General features: G+C 35.5%; 1 protein-coding gene across 9 annotated transcripts; it reads right to left on the bottom strand.

Annotated features, from left to right (window-relative positions):
- Positions 1-1,370: 1,370 nt before the first annotated feature.
- Positions 1,371-24,820, bottom strand: LOC136354982 (uncharacterized). Of its 9 annotated transcripts, XR_010738937.1 has the most exons (10): positions 24,287-24,766; positions 24,113-24,174; positions 22,772-22,970; positions 21,919-21,969; positions 21,759-21,820; positions 20,400-20,465; positions 2,243-2,369; positions 2,128-2,163; positions 1,895-2,029; positions 1,371-1,815 (listed from the first exon to the last, which is right to left on the bottom strand). XR_010738937.1 is itself a non-coding variant. In XM_066306917.1 (9 exons), the coding sequence occupies exons 6-9, from the start codon at positions 2,355-2,357 to the stop codon at positions 1,709-1,711; spliced, it is 393 nt and encodes a 130-aa protein (XP_066163014.1). In that variant the 5' UTR covers positions 2,358-2,360; positions 20,400-20,465; positions 21,759-21,820; positions 21,919-21,969; positions 22,772-22,970; positions 24,287-24,820; the 3' UTR covers positions 1,371-1,708. The 9 variants fall into 9 exon arrangements, 5 of the variants coding, with proteins under 5 accessions (XP_066163014.1, XP_066163013.1, XP_066163015.1 ...); XR_010738936.1 differs by having other exon boundaries at positions 1,895-2,163; positions 2,243-2,360; XR_010738935.1 differs by having other exon boundaries at positions 1,895-2,163.
- Positions 24,821-25,834: the final 1,014 nt, after the last annotated feature.

Raw genomic sequence — 25,834 nt, forward strand, 5'->3', positions numbered from 1 at the left:
AAACACCTAAATTCCCGTGACTTGCTGAGTACGAAAGTACTCACCCTTGCTCTATATAAATATATATAGTTCCTCCGTCCTGAAGTTGAAGATGAAGTAAAGTGAAGATTAAGGGTTTCGTCCTGGTTCCCAGCCGTCGCCTGTGGTGTTGGGTGTTAGACCGTTGGTTCCGCTGCTGCTGCTGTTGTTGGTGTTTGCCTCGTCCGTGTCGTCGGTTGCATTCTCGGGCTGTCTGAGCTGCAACCTAAGTTAAGGTAAATAAGTCCTCTATTTATTTTAAGGATTGCAATGATTCATATTTGTCACCGTGGGTACCAGCGCTATGTCCTGGAACTGGTACTGAGATCACGGTTTCGTAGGGAGCGGTTCGCGCCGTTTTTCCTACGACACGCTCCTATCAGGTGCCGTTGTACGGCGGTGCCAGATTGGGGTGTGACAATTGACAAGGATATTAGTAGCCAACCAATGAGAGATGGAAGCAGAAGGACGATATCATCTAAATATAATTTCCTCTATACAACCGTAAACATCTACAGAGGATGATGTTTTAAGAATTTAATTTAAAAATATATCTTTTTTTCATAATTTGCGTTTATATACTTGGGTGGTAAGTTTTAGCAAAAATATACCTCTTCCACGCGCTGGATATGTGGGAGGGAGATGATAACGCAGAGCGGCGGCGCAGGAGCACAGTACCGCGGCGTGGGAGTGCTAGACCGGGGGTGTGGAACCGAGTCGGTCCGCATGGCGGCTGTGCGCGTTGCTGTTGTCCGTGGAACTGGCCGCCGGCCCGTTCAGTCGCGTAGAACAGAGGTGCGGGACTGAAGCGGTCCCGCAGTACCAAACTGCGGCACTGAGCCAGTCCCGTGAGGCTTCGGTGCCACTTTCCTAACGCGCGGGATCATACACTACTCCACATCTCCATTGCACGGGACCACACCGAAAGTTATTTCATCCGCCGAAAGTTATTTTGTCCTCTAACTCCATGTGAAATGCTCAGCCACAAAGGATAGAGTGATTCTGTCCTCTAGTACTAGATTTTTTCACGTGTTGCCCGCCGAAAGTTTGTTGTCATCTGGTTAGAGAGCCTACTCATTGAGTGCCTATAAAAGGAATGTTACGAAACGAAAGAAGCAGACTCAAGTATAGCATATAACTCATATTCGTAGAGTTTATCATTGGTGTAAGCTTCAATAGGTTAGTGCGCTTTGCGAATTCACGGGTCTTATCTTGTGGTATGAACTGAGTACGTAATGATTTATGGTGCATATTGGGGGCTTACCATAAGATAATGCCATGAATTCGCAAAGCGTTCAAACCCACTAAAATGTTGTGTAAAGGTAAATATTTGTAAGTGTTTATGAAGGAAAGGCAGGTAAATATTTCGAATTTATTTATTTAGAAATATAGCTGACACATTATAAAGTTTTAACACATAACATTACAGATTAGTTCGAATGAGCAAAATATAAAATCGTTCTACTCATTAGCCTCATCATCGAAATTTCTTGATGTGCTAGTGTCTTTTTTCTTTCCCTTTCTTCTAGCACCAGCTGGAGATCTGCGTCCTGACAACGATAATCTTTTAGGTGAATGTCGCTCGCGGACAGACCTACATGCCACCTCAACACCGCTGAAATCAACCGCAACCGTGCCCAGTCTTGGATCGACTAAGTTATTGGACGTGGTTCATCAATCAGCGACGGTCCTATCTCGTGTTGTGCCGTTGACGACCCCCCACTGTAGCTACACATGGTTCTCTGTAGGACTGTGTGCTGCCGGCATATCCCATCATTTGGTCGGCGGTGTACATTCCTACAAAACATAGAATCGAAAGTTGTAGTGCACTAATATACTGAAACTAAAATATTTTGTAGTAAATTATAATTTGTACCTGTTGTTTGTGGTTGCATGATAGGTGGTTGACTGAACAACCAATCTCCTTGGCCTAACATCTCGAAAAAGCTTGGTCCTTGTGATTGTGCGTTTTCATTTATGGATATTTGGTACATCCCCCGTAGGTGTAACGCTAATTTAATATCGCAATATAAAGATCGTCAAAAATGAAACACATTATGTACGAACTAGTGTTGTATGTGAAAGCTCCATGCCACTTATCGTTCATACCCGTTGGAAACATGGGCATGTTAACTTGAGGTACACCTACAAAAATAAGCAAATATGTTTGTGACTCAGTAAATTACAAAATGATTAACATTAACATGTGTGTTTATTGAACTACCGGAAAATGCTGCATGCCCTGGAAGAAACTGCGAGCTTGCGAGCTTCCATCTTCTGTACGCATCGGAGGAACCATTTGGCTGGATCCCGCAAACCACGCAAACCCTCCCTGCCATTCACTAGTGGTACTTGCATGCGAAATAGAAGGGATCAATAATCTCTATAATCTCTATAGGTGAATATTGAATTCAAAAATAGCAGGACCATCCGATGGAGAAAAATAGTAAAGCTTGGTTTTTCTGGAGCTTTTCAACGCCTGCCTCACATGTGTGAGAGAGCAAAGAAAATTTAAAAAATGCATAGGGAATAGAACTAGCAATAGAACTATCGAAATAGAAGGCTTTCCAAGCAATCCATAGTCCCACACGGCACATAACTGTAGAAATGTTTGCAAAGTTCAGAAAACAAAAGGCAAAACCGCCACCTAATTTTGGTATATTCTAAAAATTAGTCCATAAAAATAGTGTGTATTGTACATTTTGTCCCAAGATTAAATTAGCATTGGGTACAACAATTAATTCTATAAGTTAGGCCACTTGACTGTGCATGAAAAAGATCTAAAGTTTGGACAATTTTCATAATAATACGTAGAGCTTTTGGTTTAATTCAGAGAAAGGTTTCCATAACTACAATGATTAAAAATAATTCGTGCACTTAATATAATACATATGTTCCACAGGGCGGGCATGCGGGAGCGCCAGTCCCACGCTCCCAACGGCGGGAGCGTATCGGTCCTGCACGACCAGCTCGGTCCCGCATCACCAAACAACGGACCGCATCAGTCCCGCTTCTCCAACCCGCGCGACCTTGTGGGTCCCGTGCAATTCACCAAATCAGTGGTTGATTTAGCAGCGATTTGCTTCTAGTGGTTGAATATGATTTTCGTAAATAATTTGTAGCTGAGAGCAAAGCCCTCAAAATAATTTTAAGAAACCATTCTAACGACCAACTTAAGGGGTTCCTATAGTCGGTATTAGCTCTGATACCATGCCTGTGGAGGGCACCCGAACTTTACATTATATCTGCCAATTGAAGTGAACAATTCAAATCAAATAGCAAGCATAATGTAAAATCCGAAGCCTCGAGTAAAGGATATTGGGACATTGCTGGGACTTTAGCTTGCCAGTCAACTTCAGCCTGAGATGTGCCCGTCAAACCACATGAAAGTGGTGACCAAATGTGTTACACATTCAGGAGACTTGACAAAAAAATAGCCAAAGCTCTACTACATCCCAAATATCCTAAACCCTTACTCATGTGAAACTAGTTCCCATGATGTGAACTAGCTTCACACTTTCATCTTAAGCAACGATACAGAGAAGAAAAAATACAAGACAAATAAATTTCAATTACAACTACTTTAGTTATACATAGGCCGACCAGCTAAATAATCAAAGATTCGCGGAAGCTTGGCTACCCGAATCACAAGCAAACCGACTAAGGGTTGATCTAGTTAGAATCCAATTCCTAGAAGAAGCGGTCGAACCCACATCACTCAAGAAATATTAAGCATACAACCTACAAAACCTACAAATTCTAGTATATAACAAGAGTCAATACATCATTAGAAAAAAATATACTGCCAAGACAAAAGCAATTCTGACATACTACATGCAGGGCATATATTCAAGGAAGGCTATATGTAGTTAAATTTTAGCGTAAGCAAGGTTTGGTTGACAATTCTTTCCAAAGGAGTTGATCATTCAATTAACATTCTTTCCAAAGGAGTTGATCATTCAATTAACAAAACAAGTTTTGTAATTATATCATAAAAAGAGCATCATAGTACCATTATAAGCATACCCTTGCTGCCTTCCTTCGCAAAAAGGCATAATATCATCGTCACATGCACACACACACTTAACACAACACATTTCAAGGGAGAAAACTAGAAATGTTTGATACAAGGAAACTATGATTTTCATAAAGGCTTAGATGGGCAACAAAATGCATGGATGAGAATGAAGCGTCAACGAAGAAACCAATAAATCGTTAGGGACAAGAAAACTAAGATTTTCATAAAATCAATAAGATGCAACCAAATGTAGACGTTTAGCCCGCAACCAAGATATATTCTTTTCGATAAACAAGATATTTTTTTCGATAAACAGGGTAACATAACTATAGAAATTAAATTTGTTATCAGTCTACTATTAAAACATCATAGCACAAAAAAACCGCAAGGTTTAAATGCAAGCAAATATTTTCTTTTCACAAACTAGTAAGCATAAGTTCATACAAAATTTAGGAAATTAAGATTTCAGAACTAAAATAAAGCTTTAAAGTCCAAAGAGAGGTTCCAAAAAGAGAATTTGTAATTGAAGAAATCAAACTTAAAGTACCAAGTTGAAACTTAATGATGAAAAAAAAAAGTTACGTGAGAAAGAAAAATAAAGATTTAGTATCCAAATAGCATAACATTCGAAAATAAAGTAATCCAACTAAAAGCATAAAGTTTAAATGAGAAGAGGAAATTAAGCATCAAGGGAGAAACCTAGAAACGTTTGATACAAGGAAACCGCGATTTTCATAAAAGCTTAAAGGTGTAAAGAAAAGATCGAAAAAGAGAAACTTTGCAACCAAAGAAATCAGACTGAAAGTACCAAGTTGAAACTCAATGATAAAAAAGAAACCGTCCCGCGAAAAACAAAAGTAAAGGTTGAAAGTCCAAATAGCATGTCAAAAGCATGAATACAAGAGAACGTTCAAAAATTAAGAATTCCAATTGAAAGCATAAAGTTTAACCGAGACAATGGAAAATGAAGCGTCAAGGGAGAAACCTAGAAAAGTGCGATAAAAGGAAACCGCGAATTGCATAAAAAACTTCAAGGTGCAACAAAATACAAGGGTCCAGCTCACAACAAAGTTATTTGTTTTCAATAAACAGGGAGACCCAACTCTGCAACTCAATTGCATAAAAAACTTCAAGGTGCAACAAAATACAAGGGTCCAGCTCACAACAAAGTTATTTGTTTTCAATAAACAGGGAGACCCAACTCTGCAACTCAATTGCTAACGGTGACAAGCGAAAAAATTGGAAACTCCAAAAAGGATATTTGAAGAATCGATACAAGAAGAACGTGACAAAATCAAGGAATCCAAACTAAAAGTACAAAATTTAACTTATGAATGACAAATGAAGCGTCAATGGAGAAACCAATAAAACGTTCGGAACAAACAAACTATGATTTTCATAAAATCAGTAAGATGCAACCAAATGTAGACGTCTAGCCCGCAATCAAGATAGTTTTTTCGATAAACAGGGAAACATTACTCTAGAAATTTAAGTAGTTATAAGTCTACTATTAAAACATCAGAGCACAAAAAATCCGCAAGGTTTAAATGCAAGCAACTATTTTTTTTCACAAACTAGTAAGCAAAACTTCATACAAAATTTAGTAAATTGAGATTTCAGAACTAAATTCAAGCTTTATAGTCCAAAGAGAAGATCGAAAAAAAGAAACTTTGTAATTGAAGAAATCAAACTTAAAGTACCAACTTGAAACTCAATGATGAAAAAACAACGTCATGCGAAAAAACAAAGTAAGGTTTAAAGTCCTAATAGCATATCAAATAGGAGATGTTTTTTCCGGTACTTTGGTACGTCATTCGTGTTTGAATCAGTTTTAATTTTATGTTTCAGTTTTAATCTCTATCTTACTCCTTAAAAAGAACCAGCAATTTTTTGTTTTCTGTAAAAAAGAAAAAAAAGTCAGACTCAAAAAGCGATTAAAAAAAGCCGTCCGTAAAAAAACGTCATAAAAAAATTATCCGACTACAAAAAAAAGGGAAAAAAAGTTCTCACCAGTAAAAAAAAGTCCGTTTGGTTTTTATTGACACCGGTATTTTTTTCCAATTTTTTTGCACGTGAAAGAGATTTTTTTTTCCGCACGCGCTAAGGCTCTTGGTTTTTCTCGTCCGGTTTTTTTAATTCGATCTGTTCACCGCGCGCCTCTCATGCGCTTTTGGTTTTTCTCATCCGGTTTTTTAATCCGATTTGTTTTAGCTGCACGCCTCCCGAGTTGAACCCTAGCGCCGTGCCGCCATCATATTGATCGTGCGTTTCCTCCTCCAATTTTATTGTAAAAATGAATTCGCTACCCCTTTCCCATCATTTTCTCGATGATTTTCTCTTTTGATTCGTTTATAATTCGTCGGATTTAATCTCTATTTAAGAGTTGCCGATGATGACAGCGATCTTCGTCGGTCGTTTTATCCTGAGTTTTATGTTTTGGAAAAAACGAAAAGAGGAGATCGAGTGGATCGAAAACCCTCAACCAATATTGGATGATGACGGCAATCTGGATCGAAAACCCTCAACCAATATTGGATGATGATGGCAATCTTCCCTGGTCATTTTTATCCTGAGTTTTACGCTCTGATATTAGAAAAAAAACGGGAAGAGAAGATGGAGTAGACCGTTAACCCAAGCAATTTTGGGTGATTGAGAAAGATTCGGCCGGATTTAATGGGGAGATTTGCTCCGGCAACCGTACAGGCACGGGATTATCTTCTGGAGGGAGTTGGGCTTACGCGTACGAGACTTTGGGAGGGAGTTGGGCTTACGGCTCCACTTGTAGCTGGGTCGAAGAGAAGCAGGCCAAACGGAGGGAGGGACTATCTTCGGGAGGGAGTTGGGCTTTACACGTACGGGACTTCGGGAGGAAGCTGGGCTTACGGCTCCACTTGTGGCTGGGTCGAAGGGAAGCAAGCCAAACGGAGGGAAGGAGCAGACTGCACTAGGGCTAAAAAGGAAGGAAGGCTTTCGGCCCAAAACCCAGGAAAGATTTTCATTAACTTTTTTAATTATAATCTACGGCAATTCCAATGTTAGGATTTTCATTAACTTTTTCAATTATAATGTATAGCGATCCCAATATTTTAATTTATTGATCGTATCTTAATATAAGACTAAAAAACGTCTTTACCCATTGCAACGCACGGACATTTTTTCTAGTCCAATTAAAAGCATAAAGATTAACCGAGGCAACGGGAAATGAAGCGTGAGGGAGAAACCTAGAAACGTTGGATACAAGGAAACCGTGATTTTCATAAAAGCTTCACGGTGCAACAAAATGCATCGGTCCAGCTCACAACAAAGCTTTTTTTTTTCAATACTAAAGGATACCCAACTCTATAGCTCAACTACAAGCTCAAAATTAACGTCGGAATAAAATAAAATGGTTGGTCATAGCACAAAAAGGCCGCAAGGTTTAAATGCAAGCAAATATTTTCTTTTCACAAACAAGTAAGAATAAGGTCAAACAAAATCACGGAATTTGTCATTTTAGAAGTAAAATAAAGCTTTAAAGTCCAGAGAGAAGATTAAAAGCATTAATACAAGAGAATGTCAGAAATAAAGAAATCCAACTAAAATCTTAAAGTTTAAACGAAAGGACGGAACATGAAGCGTTAAGCAAGAAACCAAAGTAAAGTTTTAAAGTCCAAATAGCATGTCAAAAGCATGAATACAACAGGACATTCGAAAATAAAGAAATCCAACTAAAAGGATAAAGTTTAAATGAAAGGAAGGAAAATAAAGCTTCAAGGGAGAACCTGGAAACGTTTGATACAGGGAAACTGTGATTTTCAGAAAAGATTGAACGTGCAACAAACTATAAGGGTCCAGCTCACAACAAAGTTATTTGTTTTCAATAAACGGGGAGACTCAACTCTACAACTCAATTAAAAATTCAACATTAACGACAGAAAAAAAAAACAAATCAGCCAGGGCTTAACGCAAAAGAATATTTTGTTTTTATAAACCAGAAAATAAAGTTCAAACAAACTGAAGGAAGATGAGCCGTGACAACAAAAATAATCGGAAACTCCAAAAGGGATATTTGAAGAATTGATCCATGAAGAATGTTTCAAAATCAAGGAATCCAATTAAAAGTACAAAATATAAATTTCTCAATAAAAAATGAAGCCTCGACGGAGAAACCAAGAAATCGTTTGGTACAACCAAACTATGATTTTCATAAAATCAATAAGATGCGACCGAATGTAGACGTCCAGCTCACAACTTTTTTTCGATGAAAAAGGAGAGTAACTCTAGAATTTAATTATAAGGCCAAAATGAAAACGTCATAGCACAAAAAAGCCGCAAGGTTCAAATACACACAAATATGTTCTTGTCAAAAACTATTAAGCATCAGTTCAAACATTATTTAGAGAATTGAGATTTCAGAACTAAAATAAATATTTAAAGTCCAAAGAGAAGATCAAAGAAGACAAACTTTATAAGTGAAGAAATCAAACTAAAAGTACAAAACTGAAACTCAAGAATGAAAAAACAACCGTCACTCGATAAACCAAAATGAAGAATTAAAGACCAAATAGCATGTCAAAAGCATTAATACAAGAGAACGTTCGAAATAAAGTAATCCAACTAAATGCATAAGGTTTAAACGAAAGGACAGAAAATGAATCATCAAGGGAGAAACCTTGAAATGTTTGATACAAGAATCCTTGATTTTCATAAAAGCTTCAAGGTGCAACAAAACACATGGGCTCAGCTCACAACAAAGTTATTTGTTTTCGATATACAGGGAGACCCAACTCTACAACTCAATTATAAGAGCAAATTTAAAACGTCATATCAAAATAGAGACGCAAGGTTTAAGTGCAAACAAATATTTCTTTTCACAAACCAGTAAGCATATGTTCGAACAAAATTTAGGAAATTAACTTTTCATAACTAAACTAAAGCTTTAAAGTAGAAAGAGAAAATCAAAAAAGAGAAACTTTGCAACAGAAGAAATAAAACTAAAAGTACCAAGTTGAAATTCAAGGATGTAAAAACAATTGTCACTCGAGAAACCAAAATAATGTTTTAAAATCCAAGTAGCTTGTCAAAAGCATTAATACAATAGAACTTTCGAAAGTAAAGAAATCCAGCTCAAAGCATAAAGTTTAAACGAAAGGACGGAAAAAGAAGCGTCAAGGGAGAAAACTCCAAAAAGGATATTTGAAGAATCGATGCAAGAAGAACGTTACAAAAGAAAGAAATCCAACTAAAAGTACAAAATTTAAACTTGTGGATGAAAAATGAAGCATCAATGGAGAAACCAATAAATCATTCGGAACAAGCAAACAACGATTTTCATAAAATCAATAGAATGCAACCAAATGTAGATGTCTAGCCCGTAACCAAGATATTTTTTATCGATAAACAGGGAAAAAAAAACTCTAGAACTTAGTTCTAAGTTTACGATTAAAACGTCGGAGGGCAAAAGAGCCACAAGTTTTAAATGCAAGCAACTATTTTCTTTTCACAAACTAGCCAGCATAAGTTCACACAAAATTTAGGAAATTTAGATTTCAGAACTAAAATAAAGCTTTAAAGTCCGAAGAGATGTTCCAAAAAGAGAAAATTTGTCCAACAGAAAAAACCAAGTTGAAAGTCAAGGATGAAAAAACAACCGTCACGTGAGAAACCAAACTAAAGTTTTAAAGTCCAAATAGCATATCAAAAGCTTTAAAAGAGGAGAACGTTCGAAGATAAAGAAATCCAACTAAAAACATAAAGTTGAAGTGTCAAGAGAGAAACCTAGGAACGTTTCATACAAGGAAACCACGATTTTCATAAAATCTTCAAGGTGTAACAAAATGCATGCATCCAGCTTGCAATAAATTTATTTGTTTCCAATGAAATGATAGACCAAACTCTACAACTCAAATAAGCTCAAAATTAACGTTAGAACAAAAAAAACTGTAGTCTTCAAAGCAAAACAATATTTTGTTTTCATAAACGAGAAATCAAAGTTCAAACAAACTAAGGAACATGAACGGTGACAAGCGAAAAAATTGGAAACTCAGAAAAGGATATTTGAAGAATCGATGCAAGAAGAACGTTTGAAAATAAAGGAGTCCAACTAAAAGTACAAAATTTAAACTTATGGATGACAAATGAAGGGTCAACGAAAAATCCAATAAATCGTTCGGAACAAGCAAACTACGATTTTCATAAAATCAGTAAGAGCAACCAAATGTAGACGTCTAGCCCACAATCAAGATAGTTTTATCAACAAACAGGGAAATATAACTCTAGAAATTAAACTAGTTATGAGTCTACTATTAAGAAGTCGGAGCACAAAAAAGCCGAAAGGTTTAAATGCAAGCAACTATTTTTTTTTCACAAACTAGTAAGCATAAGTTCATACAAAAAATAGGAAATTGAGATTTCAGAACTAAAATAAAGCTTTAAAGTCTAAAGAGAAGATCCAAAACGAGAAACTTTGTAATTGAAGAAATCATACTTAAAGTACCGAGCTGAAACTTAATGATGGAAAAAAAATGTTACGCGAGAAATAAAAGTAAAGATTCAACGAAAGGACGGAAAATGAAACGTGAAGGAAGAAACCTAGAAATGTTTGATACAAGGAAACTGTGAATTTCATAAAAGATTCAACGTGCAACAAAATGTACGGGTCTAGCTCACAAGAAAGTTATTTGTTTTCAATAAACGGGAAGACTCAACTCTACAACTCAATTAAAAGTTTAATATTAACGACATAGCAAAATAATTCGGTCAGGCCTTAATGCAAAAGAATATTTTGTTTTTATAAACCAGAAAATAAAGTTCAAACAAACTTAAGGAAGATGAACCGTGACAACAAAAATAATTGGAAACTCCAAAAAGGATATTTGAAAAGTCGATGCAAGAAGAACATTTCAAAATCAATGAATCCAACTAAAAGTACAAAATATAAACTTCTCAATAAAAAATGAAGCCTCAACAGAGAAACCAAGAAATCGTTTGGTACAACCAAACAACTATTTTCATAAAATCAATGAGATGCAACCAAATTTAGACGTCTAGCCCGCAACCAAGATATTTTTAATAAAATCAATGTGTTTCTATTTATAGAAATGCATTTGAGTATTTATAAAATTTATATTTGAACACTTCTTGACCTGAGGTGATATTGTTAAACTTAGTTTCAAAACCAACATGCACACAAGAACTCAAACAGAAGCATGCTCTATATGTATATGCATGGTCACACTATGTTACTCAAAATTTTAATTTCGGGTTGCAAAGGAAAAGGTTTTAATTTGCCCTCAAATTCTCTATATGAAAAGGTTGGATTGTCTTCAGCTAGGTTCAAAATGAAAATTTGAGGTTCACAAAAATGGAAAAGTTATCTTCCAACTATTTTGACAAGAAATTTTTAAATCCGGAAGTTCGGGTATGTTGCTATCCCCTTTAAAATAAATCTCGTCCCTGAGATTTGGGTCGGGTCGTGAATGGAAGCGTCGGTCGAATATGGATCGGCCTACGTAGGAATTCATATTATTTACGTGGTTCTTACTATTGGGCTCTCGATGATTTTGTCTTTGGTGAGGATGGTATGAGGAACCTATCCTTGTTTGGTTGGTGGAATACGATCTAAGGTGTCATGGCTATGTTGTTTTATGATAACAATACGATATTATTAATTTAAAATCTTTATAAAACTTTTTAAGAATACCAGATTTAGTATCTCTAACCATTAGGTTCTACCCAATATTGTATTATTGACTTGATACAAAAGACATGGAAACTTGTGTTTGGCTGATGGCGGGCAGTATCTATTTGGTTGTGCTCCGTGAAAAATTTTTTGTTGATGACCAAAAGGTAGTACTAAAGAGGCTGGTACTTCAAGGATGTAACAAAGTTCAAGTCTTCATGGTATACGGCCATGATCTAATCTTGTTGATCTCACGTTCGAGAAATTTAAGTTTTAGGACAGGAAATAAGACGGTTGGGAAAATAAGGATAATTTGAACAAAACTGTGGGTTACATCTTAGGGGTTGGCAATATTTGTTCTCCGGGTGCTAATTAGTCATAAGCAATCTAATCCAAGGTGTTCTAGGAATATTTGTCGAGTCATGCTTAGATGCATCAGGACGGTCTCATGATTTGCATCCATATACTTGGGTTGTGGTAGAAAACGGGATGCTAGATGGCATGTATAGCAATAACTTTTCTTTTTCTCAAAAATGCAAGTATGTATGCTATGATATCATGATGAATGAAATGATGCGATGCATGTATGAAATGATACAATGGTTATGAAGATATTGTGTTGCATACATGCCATAGAACAATCCTTACGGGAAAATTGTTCTTGAGACTATTGATCCTACTGAAGGTTTTTCATGGGCATGGGAAGGGATGCAACTCTTTATAGGCTATAGGCTAGGATAAGGTGACAAGATTAAACATTTTTTTAACTCAGACTCATAACAAAGTTCTCTTATCCTAGAGAAGGATGGTAATTTTATAACAAATGGATCATCTTAGATAAGTTTTTAAAACCTACAAGTCAAGTTCCCAAACCATGTTTGTGAGTTGCTGCGGTGTACAAATCCTGCATCCGACCGTAAAGGGGCACAAAATTTGCACGCTGAGCCATCTCAACTTAAATTACATAGTTTGCATATGACTTGTTCCTAGTATGATATTTCCATCTAGGCTTGTGGGGGCTTGCAAAGGTTGCATGTTTTGTCTCTGGGTTTATAAGGTCATGGAACTCTATCCCCCTTAAAATAAAATAAAATTTTGTAATGGGGTTTATCAAGAAATTTTAATGGAAGAGCTAAATAGGTCTATGTGCCAGATACTGTCCTATCTAGTCCCGAGGCGCAAACTGAATCAAAAGACTATGCTAGAAAGGTGATAAGTTAGAAAAAAAATATATATTCATGATCCTAACAAAGTTTTCTCCAAACTGGGAAGGGATGGTAAAATGAGTGAACAAACCAATAAATCGTTAAGCACAAGCAAACTACGATTTTCATAAAATCAGTGAGATGCAACCAAATGTAGACGCCTAGCCCGCAACCAAGATATTTTTTTGATAAACAAGGTATTTTTTCGATAAATAATGTAGAGTAACTGTAGAAATTAAATTAGTTTTAAGCCTACTATTAAAACGTCATAGCACAAAAAAGCCGCAAGGTTCAAATGCAAGCTAAATATTTTCTTTTCACAAACTAGTAAGCATATGTTCATACAAAATTTAGGAAATTAAGATTTCAAAACTAAAATAAAGCTTTAAAGTCCAAGGAGAAGTTCCAAAAACAGAAAATTTGTAATTGAAGAAATCAAACTTAAAGGACAGAAAATAAAGCATCAAGGAAGAAACCTAGAAATGTTCAATACAAGGAAACTGTGATTTTCTGAAAAGATTGAGCGTGCAACAAATTATAAGGGCCCAGCTCATTTTCAATAAACGGGGAGACTCAACTCTACAACTCAATTAAAAGTCCAACCTTAACAACAGAGCAAAATAAATCGGTCAAGGCTTAATGCAAATAGAATATTTTATTTTTATAAACCAGAAAACAAAGTTCAAACAAACATAAGGAAGATGAACCGTGACAACAAAAATAATTGGAAACTCCAAAAAGGATATTTGAAGAATCGATGCAAGAAGAATGTTTAAAAATCAAGGAATCCAAATAAAAGTACAAAATGTAAATTTCTCGATGAAAAATGAAGCCTCACCGGGAAACCAAGAAATCGTTTGGTACAACCAGACTATGATTTTCATAAAATCAATAAGATGCAACCAAATGTAAACGTCCAGCTCGCAACCAAAATATTTTTTCGATAAAAAAGGAGGCGTAACTCTAGAATTTATTTATAAGGCCAAAATTAAAATGTCAGAGAACAAAAAAAACTACAGGGTTTAAATGCACCAAAATATGTTCTTGTCAAAAACTATTAAGCGTAAGTTCAAACAAAATTTAGGAAATTGAGATTTCAGAACTAAAATAAATATTTAAAATCCAAAGAGAAGATCAAAAAAGAGAATTTATAATCGAAGAAATGAAACTAAAAGTACTAAGTTGAAACTAAGGATGAAAAAACAACCGTCACTCGAGAAACCAAAATAAAGTTTTAAAGACCAAATAGCGTGTCAAAAGCATTAATACAAGAGAACGTTCAAAAATAAAGAAATCCAACTAATTGCTTATCAGGCTTTAATCGAAATGACAGAAAATGAATCGTCGAGGGAGAAACCTAGAAATGTTTGATACAAGGAAACATTGATTTTCATAAAAGCTTCAAGGTACAACAAAATGCATGGGCCCAGCTCACAACAAAGTTATTTGTTTTAGATAAACAGGAAGAACCAAGTCTACAACTCAATTATAATTATAAGAGCAAAATAAATCAGTTAGGCCTTAATGCAAAAAAAATATTTTGTTTTTATAAACCAAAGAACAAAGTTAAAACAAACCGAAGGAAGACAAACCGTGACAACCAAAAAAAATTTTGGAAACTCCAAAAAGGATATGTGTAGAATATATGCAAGAAGAACGCTACAAAATGAAGGAACCGAACTAAAAGTCCAAAATTAAAACTTATGGGTGAAAAATGAATCGTCAATGGTAAAACCAATAAATCGTTCGGAACAAGCAAACAACGATTTTCATAAATTAATAGGATGCAACCAAATGTAGATGTCTAGCCCGCAACCAAGATATTTTTTGGATAAACAGGAAGACGTAACTCTAGAACATAGTTATAAGTCAAAAATGAAAATGGTAGAGCACAAAAAAGCCCAAGATTTAAATGCATGCAAATATTTTCTTTTCACAAACTAGTAAGCATAAGTTCAAACAAAAATTAGGAAATCTAATTTTTCAAAACTAAATTAAAACTTTAAAGTCCAAATAGAACATCAAAAGCATTAATACAAGAGAAAGTTCGAAAAAAAAAAGAAATCCAACTAAAAGCGTTCAGTTTGAATGGAAGGACGGAACATTGAAACGTGAAGGGACAAACCTAAAAAGGACCAATACTAGGAAATCGCGATTTTCATAAAAGCTTCAAGGTACAACAAAATGCATGTGTCCAGTTTACAACTAAGTTATTTGTTTTCAATACACAGGAGACGAACCTCTACAACAAAATTCATGGGTGAAAAAACAAATGTCACTCAAGAAACCAAAATAAAGTTTTAAAGTCCAAATAGCATGTCAAAAGCATTAATACAAGAGAACTTTCAAAAATAAGGAAATCCAACGAAAAGCATAAGGTTTAAACAAAAGGATGGAAAATGAAGCATCAAGGGAGAAAACTAGAATTGTTTGATACAAGGAAACCGTGATTTTTATAAAGGCTTAGATGTGCAACAAAATGCATGAGTCTAGCTCACAAAAAGTTATTTGTTTTCAATAAACAGGAAGACCCAACTCTACAACTCAACTATAAGTTCAAAATTAACGTCAGAGCAAAATAAAAAGGTTAGGCCTCAATGCAAAACAAATATTTTGTTTTATTAAACCAGAAAACAAGTTCAAACAAACTTTACAAAGACGAACCGTGACAACGAAAAAAAATTGGAAACTTCAAAAAGGATATTTGAAGAATCGATGCAAGCAGGATGTTACAAAATCAAGGAATCCAACTAAAAGTACGAAATTTAAACTTATGAATGAAAAATAAAGCGTCAACGGAGAAACCAATAAATCGTTCAGAACAAGCAAACTACGATTTTCATAAAATCAAAAGGATGCAACTAAATATAGACATCTAGCCCGCAAGCCAAGATTTTTTTCGATAAACAAGGAAACGCAACTCTAGAACTTAGTTACAAGTCTAAATGTTAGAGCACGAAAAAACCGCAAGGTTTAAATGCAAGCAACTACTTTCTTTTCACAAACTAGTAAGCAAAAGTTCATACAAAATTTAGGAAATGGAGACATCAGAACTAAAATAAAACTTTAAAGTCCAAAGAGAAGTTCAAAAAAGAGAAACTTTATAATTGAAGAAATCCAACTAAAATAGCTGCCACGCGAGAAACCAAAGTAAAGTTTTCATAAACCAGATATCAAAGTTCAAACTAACTTAAGGAAGACGAATGGTAATAACCGAAAAAATTGGAAACTCCAGAAAGGATAATTGAAGAATCGATGTAAGAAGAACGTTTGAAAATAAAGGAATCCAACTAAAAGTACAAATTTTGAACTTATAGAAAAACCAATAAATCGCTCGGAACAAGCAAACTACAACTTTCATAAAATCTACGGGATGCAACCAAAAGTAGATTTCTAGCCCGTTACCAAGATATTTTTTTTCGATAAACAGGGACACGCAACTCTAGAAATTAAATTAGTTACAAGTATGCTATTAAAACATCATAGCACAAAAAAGCCACAAGGTTTAAATGCAAGCAACTATTTTCTTTTCACAAACTTATAAGCATAAGTTCATACAAAATTTAGGAAATTGAGATTTCAAAACTAAATTAAAGCTTTAAAGTCCAAAGAGAAATTCCAAAATCAGAAACTTTGTAATTGAATAAATCAAACTTAAAGTACCAAGCTGAAAATCAATGATGAAAAAACAACCGTCACAAGAAAAACCAAAGTAAAGGTTTAAAGTCCAAATAGCATATCAAAAGCATTAATAGAAGAGAACGTTCAAACATGAAGTAATCCAATTAAAAGCACAAAGTTCAACAGAGCCAACAGAAAATAAAGTGTCAAGGCATAAACCTAGAAAAGTTTGATATAAGGAAACCGTGATTTTCATAAAAACTTATAGGTGCTCCAAAATTCAAGGGTCCAGCTCACAACAAAATTATTTGTTTTCAATAAACAAGAAGACACAACTCTGCAACTCAATTGTAAGTTCAAACTTAACGTCAGAGCAAAATAAAATGGTTGGGCTTCAATGCAAATAATATTTTGTTTTCATAAACCAGAAATCAAAGTTCAATCAAACTTAAGTTAGACAAACTGTGACAGCCAACAAAATTGGAAACTCCAAAAAGGAAATTTGAAGAATCAATGCAAGAAGAACATTTCAAAATCAAGGAATCCAACTACAAGTACACTATAAACTTCTGGATGAAAAATGAAGCCTCAACGGAGAAACCAAGAAATCGTTTGGTACAATCAAACAACGATTTTAATAAAAATCAATAAGATGCAACCAAATGTAACGTCTATAGCCCGTAACCAAGATATTTTTTTGGACAAACAGGGAGACGTAACACTGTAACTCAGTTATAACTCCAAAATTAAAACGTCAGAGCACAATAAAGACAAAAGGTTTATATGCAAGCAAATATTTTCTTTTACAAACAAGCATAGGATCAAACAAAATTAAGGAAATTGGCATTTCATACTAAATTAAAGCTTTAAAGCCAAAGAGAAGATCGAAAAAGAGAAACTTTGTAACCGAAGAAATCAGACTGAAAGTACCAAGTTGAATTTCAGGAATGAAAAAGGAACCGTCTGGAAGTAAAGTTTTAAAGTTTTAAAGTAAAGTTTAAAACCAAAGTAAAGTTTTAAAGTCCAAATAGCATGTCAAAAGCATGAATACAAGAGAACATTCGCACATAAAGAAATCCAACTAGAAGCATAAAGTTTAAACGAAAGGATGGAAAATGAAGCGGCAAGGGATAATAAAGTTTGATACAAGGAAACCGCGATATCCATAAAACTTTCAAGGTGCAACAAAATGCATGGGTCCAGCTCACAATAAAGTTATTTTGTTTCAATAAACAGCGAGACCCAACTATACAACTAAATAACAAGCACGAAATTAACGTCAGAACAAAATAAAACGGTCGGCTTCAATGCAAAAGAATATTTTGTTTTCATAAACTAGAAATCAAAGTTCAAACAAAATTAAGGAAAACGACGAAAAAATTAGAAACTCCAAAAAGGATATTGGAAGAATTGATGCAAGAAGAACATTTGAAAATCAAGGAAACCAACTAAAAGTACAAAATATAAACTTATGGATGACAAATGAAACGTCAACACGGAATCCAAGAAATCGTTTAGGACAAACAAAGTACGATTTTCATAAAATCAATAAGATACAACCAAATGTAGACGTATAGCCCACAACTAAGATAATTTTTTCGACAAACAGGGATACGTAACTCTAGAACTTAGTTATAAGTCCAAAATTAAAACGTCGGAGCACAATAAAGCCACAAGGTTCAAATGCAAGCAAATATTTTCTTTTCACAAACTAGTAAGCATAAGTTCAAAAAAAATTTAGGAAATTGAGATTTCAGAACTAAAATGAAAATAACGCTTTAAATTCCAAAGAAAAGAGCGAAAAAGAGAACTTTTGTATTTAAAGAAATCAATCTAAAAGAACCACGTTGAAATTCAAGGATGAAAAAACAACAATCACGCAAGAAACCAAAATAAAATAAAGTTTTAAAGTCCAAATAGCATATCAAAAGCATTAACACAAGAGAACATTAGAAAATAAAGAAATCCATCTAGAAGAACAAGGTTCAAACGAAAGGACGAAAATGAAGCATTAAGAGAAAAAATAGAAAATGTTCAATACATAGAAACTGCAGTTTTCATAAAAGCATTGAAGTGCAACAAAATGCATGTGCTTAAGTTTGACCAAGTTCATAGAAAAATATAGCAACATCTAGAGCACCAAATTAGTTTCATTAAAACTAAAATTTAATATACTTTGATGATATGTTTGTTTTGTATCAAAAATATTGTTATATTATTCTACAAAGTTTGACAGAAAAAAAAATCAAAGCGACTTATAATATGATGAAACGGGGGAATTACAAAACATGGCGTGTTTTTTTTCAATAAAAGAAATCGGCAAATTTTTTAAACCAAGAATAACACCAAATTAAAATAACATAATCCAAAGAAAAACGTAAGACTAACAGGCCTTCTTTTTGAAAAAAGAACACCAAACTCTAAAAATGCAATCATAAGTACCAAGCTAAAGCAGAAGAGTTCAAATAGAACTTCGGTCCAAAATCTAGAGAATGTATCTACGGATAAAAGGAAACACCAACTTACAAAAAGCCAAAAAAAAAAAGTAAGGTAGACATTTATAATCCAAATACAAGTGTCCATGAAGAAACCAATTCAATGTTTTTAGGGGGGGAAACGGATTACAAATTAGAAGGGTCACGCGTGAACTAAAATATCATATTTCTATAGTTGGAAGTACCAAATTTAAAAAAAACAAATCTAAATTTTATAAATCCCAATAAAAGTATCAAGGATGATACCAAGGAATGACAAAACAAATCATAATTTTTGGATAATAAATTAGAAATACCAAATTAAAGCTTTAGAACGCTGATAGAAGTGTGAAGCAACAAATGATACAAAAAAAAAGAAACATCAACTTTAATAAAAGTAGCATATAGAACAGAATTTGTTTAGTCCAAATAGAAGTATCCAATAATAAACAAATAGTATTTGTTGGGCAAAGGTAAAAAAACTCAATACCAAATTAATTGCCATGCAAGAAAAATATTTTTTTTATTTCAATGAAAAGGAACATCATAAGTACCAAAGCAGAGTCTCAAAATCCAATCAGAAATGCAGAACTAAAGCTTTAAAATACAAGCAAAAGCATCGAACACACAAAAGTTACCACCAAATTCCAAACAAAAAACAATTGTAGGTTATAACTGAACATGTATTATCCATATAACTGCATCGATTAAAAAATCAGGAAATGTTATTCAAAATAATCAAGGGATTTTACTCAAAGTTTAGAATACCAAAAGAAGTGTCAAGCAGAGAGGATGAGAATGTTTGTTGCCCTATGTATTTTAAAGCTTCTAAACTAATTCTTGTAGCAGGTTTTCCATTTGTCTTCCTTTCTAGGAAAAGAAACCTTATCTTGGTACCCTTGTAATAAACCGGTTCTGCTAGGTATAAGCTGATAACGGAATTTTACAGGAAAGAAATTTGCAAACATCTCAATATATATCATCAATGTACTCTTGTACTTGAGAGAAATACCATATAAAGAATGCAATTAATTTGTCATTCCCTGTGTATTGAAATTTCCAAATTCGCATGCCCCTAACCACAGACACATATTCACATCCCCCCTCCCCAACACACACATAGACAAAGACACAATTCCAAAAAATCATTCATTACAAAGATAAATTAAAATTAATTTAGTACTTTCCTATTATTTTTTTAAAAGGTAAATCTGAGCCATAGTAGCCCTTAGCAATATTGAGTAGCCCAACCTATTTTTGCCACGTTATAGAAGCAAGGCAGCAGGACATCATTGTATTAACAAATACAAGAATAAATAACCCAAAATTTTTAACTTGTAAACAAAGGTACAATTCATTCTACTTTATGCCATCATTCTAACATGAAATTAGCAATCACTTACTGGTTGTGCAGACCATAACTTGCTCATGATAAGATTGTACTCCCTCCATTCCCTGTTGATCAGCGCCTAACCAAATTCCAAATATTCCAAATTGATCAGCGTATAAACTAGGTAGCGTTTTCTCAGGTTGTAGTAAATGCCTCGCATGCTATGCATGTACATGCAGAGTCTGTTGAAGTCCCATGCGTTGAGATGCATGCAGAATAAATCCGTTGAGGTGCATGCTGATTAGGGAGAATTAGCTATAAATGTTGTGCATAATTCTATTGAGGGATATTAAATCGGTTCAGGTGCATGTGCATGCAGAGTTGATTTGGTTTCTTGGTCTCGGTGCAGCAATGTTATACGCTGATCAAAAGGGAATAGAGGGAGTAACAGCTAATAGCATTTTTTAGGGGATATCCTAATTTTTTTTAATCAAACACAGGATAGAATCATACGAATCATACTGTTCAAATATATTAATAACAGTAAAGGGAGAATATGTACAAGAATTACACACAATGCATTTACGAAGAAAATAATGGGCATAGCATCTGTTAATGGTATAATGCCCTCTTCATTACTTCTTGTGTGGGATTTAATAAACAACGTGGGTCAACAAAGCTTTTGTCAAGTGCCAAAACCTGCCATATGTTTCACATAATATCATTCAAATATTTGCTTTCACGTGATATCAAATAGCCGACCAGATTAAGAAATCTCTACTTCAATTAAATGCAGAGCAGAGCAAATAGATTCCATTACTCTTAACATATTTGATCTGTGAACTTTCCACTATAGCCTTATGGTCAACTGAGATATAAGCTTTAACCAAGAAATGTTGTTAAAATAAGAGAATTATTATTGTTTAAGTCATGTGATACGCCAACAAACAAACTACTCATTTAGGTACCAGAACAACTGAATACTTTGTGCGTAATCATCAAAACAGAAGAACTCAGACACAAGATCATTAGCATGGCAGTAATAAAAATAAAAGCAGCTGCATAGGAAAAAATGCTACCAAAACGATAATAATATAACCTACTATAGTTAAAAAGGAAAAAGAACGAAAAATAGTCGAAGGAGCAAAATGAGTAAGCTGTCAGTCATCTAGCAAGATGCAAATGCAAAATGACGCGAAACTAGAACATATGCCATGGATGCAGCACAAGCATATATTTTATTGCTAGCAGAGGAGGAAATACTAAACTACGGTATGGCACACAAAAAAGATGACAAGCAAAATTTCCCAGAATAAAAAGACGGGACCAAGATTTTAAAGGGCATGGACCAAAAGCTATGGTACCGAATTAAAGCAATCATAGTCAGCAATGGGAGTGGACAAATTTTAAAAGGTTACAACAAAAAAGATACCTTTTCTATAAACAAGCGAACCATGTTTTCAATGTCCTGAACAATACTATCAGGCTGACCCTCTGAAAAGCATATAGCCAGTGGCAAATCAGGAAATGGACCTCTTCAAAAAAAACAGAGAAAGGAAAATAGCTCACAGATGACAATGGATAATACTGACCAACAGCAACTTTAGTAAGCCCAGGAAGATTGATAAGAGTCAGGTTCACAACTGCAAAAGAGTGGGAGTTAGACACTAATAAAAATAGATACTACAAACCAGATAAATCATAAACAGGCACGCACAGATAAAAATAAATAAGGTATGGTCATCTTACCAATGACAGAGAACTCACTAAGTAGGCAACCGACAAAAGGAACAGCTTTTAAGCCACATACCCATCTCAGCAAACAATAATCAAAATGAACCAATTTGATTGTGGTAAAGTAACTAAGGAGGTTCTAATAGGCAGCAAGTTTCAAACAATAGGACATGCAAAGCCAAGCAGATGTGATCTCAAGGACCAGGAAGAGACGTTAGCAAGAACTCCTAGCAAAACTTTATTTGTTTGAATTACTGCCAGATGCATGGCCCAAAAGTGAAACACAACGATTTGAAATTACATCAAGTGAGAAACGCATATGGAACGGATAGGAACATGGGCACAGGAAGTGAGGAACTCACAGAGATTCACATGAACCTATAAGTTATAAAAAAAAAGATCAGTGCAAGAGGTATGCTGAAGGAAAAAAAAAACTATAAGCCGCAATCCACTATGCCAAATGTAATCTGAATGCAGGTGGACTGGATGCAGCTATTTTTTAATTTTATTTCATCATCAAAACATATTCTGATATTCCCTCCGATTCCCCATAGAGGTTGTCTTAATTAAACTTCTCAAATTCCTGAACACAAGTCATCCTAGGCTTTCTATTCATTCTCCCCATCTTCTCCTTCCTGGCCTTAGCTAAATAATCGAAGCCACTGGCACTAAACAAAATTCAGTGGCACTAAACAAAATTCTGATTCTCACCTGTTGTTGACTAAGCTGATAGAGGCGACAGCAAGAAGAGGCACCAGCGAGGCGGTACCGCAGTAGTAAGCACAGAACCCTCCATCGAGCTCTTCGTAACTCGTCGTCTGTTGCTCCATATCACGGAGCAGGCTGGACGCGACGGGTGTCGGGGAGGTGTAGTGGTGTGCCAAGGGAGGCACAACGGTGGCGGCGACTCCTGATTGTCAAAACTAAAAGCAAATGAAATATGATGCAGCAAAATTCATCACCACTACTAAAAAGGAAAACCAGGGTTACAGAGAGCAGTGCTTTGATTAATCCTTTCTTGTTATCAACAACATGGTATTTCCTTGTAATATACAAAGTGCTAGTATTTTATGACAAACTTATAAATACACAAAAGGCACATTTTTATAAAGCACATTGTTTATAATAGGTGTGTGGAATGTGTTACAACACATCAGACTAATTATAAACTGTATGATATTACAGTTATATAAGCTGACATGATCTTCTTCAGAGTTATATACCTTTAAGATATAACTGTGAATGAGATATTACAGTTATATATCAGCCTAGATAATATATACAGTTATATAAGTAATTATAAACTGCTTATTTCACTAATATGTAGCTGAGATAACCTACAAATTAAAACTGAAAGTATAACAAATCATTTTACTTAAATTGAAGTGCCATGAGTAATTAACTCTACACAAGTTAGGGATGAAGGGATTAATTAATCGATACTTATCATTAATCTTCATAGCATCGAAAAATATACAGAGATGTTAGTTACACTTGATCTGAAGTATAAATGTATTGGTGAAAAAAACTGTGATGGTATAGATCGCTAATATGATAGTAATGCATGTGCAGATAATAACTTTTTTTCCCACACATTCACATAATAAGTTGTTTTCTCACAGGTTATCCAGAAAATTGGTGTGAAACAATAACTTGGCAATTCATTTTTATATTCAATTTCTGAGTGATGTATGCTTTAGTGGGAGGGAGGAAAATTAAACAGCAGGTATATATTCATTTTTATTTTCAATTTTCCAAGTGATGTAGGCCAGTATGGATACTAAAGAATGCTGTAGTCCTTTAACTGAATTAATTCCTCTCTATTTTATAAAAATCAATGTATTATGGGACATGGATAAGTTTTCACAGGACACCTAAATCTATTTAAAGAACATGGATAAGTTCTCATAGGATTAAACTGAATTGTAAGTAACTTATACAATCTGAAATCTACTTACATCAGTGACCATAAAGAACATGGCAATAAGTTAAGATCGACCTAGTTCTAAATGAACATCGATATTGCCATTGCCAATATGTTCAGATGAACACCTGAAGATGTGGTCTGGCAACTTCCAATATCCAACCATGCTACCCATTTACAAGCACAGTAGCTGTTTTGTAAGAGAGAAAAATGCATAAATATGGCACGGTGCAGAATCTGCTAGCACAACAGGGTAGGGGAAACGAATCCCCAAGTTGTGCACATTGCACTTGGTACCTTACCTGTTCGTCCATCGTCGCTGTCCAGATTGCGGGCCGATGATGCAGACGCGGATGGGGTCAGCGGAGGTCGGGGTGGTGTCGAGGGATAGAGGCTGCGAGTCGTGGAGCATAGTGGCTGAGGGTGAGAGCCGAAAGGGGGAGCAGGGAGCCTTGCACGGGGAGGGGGAGGACCGGAGGAGATCGCGCCGGGAGGAAGTTAGGGTTTGCGGGTTTGCCTTGGGTCAGGGGCGGAGAAACGCGAGGCGGGGAGAGGGCGCGGGTCGGGGCGGAGTTGGTGAGCGGAGGGGAGGTGTCGATGCATGGATGACGGCGGCGGCGTGGATGCGGGAGCCGGTGGTGGAGGCGGCGCGCACCTGGCGACGGAAGGGCTTCCGGCGGCGGGGATCGGTGGAGGGCGAGCCGACGAGCAGCGGCGATGAGGACGAGCAGGAGCGGCGGTCGGCGGCAATGCAGCACGGCGATGGGGGCGGGCGGGCGGCGCGATGTGGGAAGAGAGAAGGCGGTTTCAGAAGAGAAGAGAACTTTTAGTAGTATAGATTAGAGAAGTACTAGAGAAATATATCAGTTGCAATAGAAACTAAATATTTAGCGAGAAGAGTATTAGAAATATATCCGTTGCAACGGACTCAGTAGAGTAAATATTTAGCTATACTTAAAATTTAGTAGGATGTTTGTGTCAATTGTTCCTCTAATGGTCCTTTTCCGGTCATAGTATATGTGCGGTGAATATGGAGGGACGGGGTAGCCCAGTCTGACAGAGCCTGCAACTGAACCATTCTGAAATTCCCAACTGCAGCATGAAGGTGAAAGAACTTCAATTTATCAGCAAATTGGACCCTGATCCATTCAAATAAAATCATTAAATAGATCCACGGGATTTCACTATAAAGAAATTGATAAATTGAAGCTAAAATTGTGCAGGAGTGCGAGTGACAAGAGTGTACGACAACTTATGTCTAAGACAGCTTCGGCCAAGTATAACTTGTCCGCCACCGCAACTGCAGATTGCAGTCCTTCGCTTGGTTATCCTTCTCACACACTGCCGCTATCGCATGCCCCATGGTAGTCGTGCTAGCAGCGCCATTAGCAGCGAGGTGTGCCACACGAATCTCCTAGGCCACTCGACGTGGGCGATGTAAGCGGACATGCGGGGGAACTTATTGAGCAGGGATGCGGTTTGCGAGGGACTCAAGTGGTGTTTGATACTAATGAAAATGAATATTAAGTAAGGTCACGAAAAACAAAAAGCTATTAGCGTATGATTAATTGAGTTTTAATTATTGCAAATTTAAAAAATGAATTTATTTGATATTTTATAGCAACTTCTATATAAAGTTTTCACACGAAACGTGCCATTTAGCAGTTTGAAAAGTGTGCTAATGGAAACCGAGATAAAATCTGCATCTTAATGAAAAAAGAACCGGGTGTCGCTGTGTCAGTGTGTTATCCTGAATTCCTGATATATATTGTTGTGGATTGATCGAGTATTCAATCAAGTTTCCTGCGTATTTTGTTACCGTCACTACAATAGAAACCCTTTTTCATAGC

The sequence above is a fragment of the Oryza sativa genome, chromosome 1 (genome assembly GCF_034140825.1).
Source record: "Oryza sativa Japonica Group chromosome 1, ASM3414082v1".
Taxonomy (NCBI): domain Eukaryota; kingdom Viridiplantae; phylum Streptophyta; class Magnoliopsida; order Poales; family Poaceae; genus Oryza; species Oryza sativa.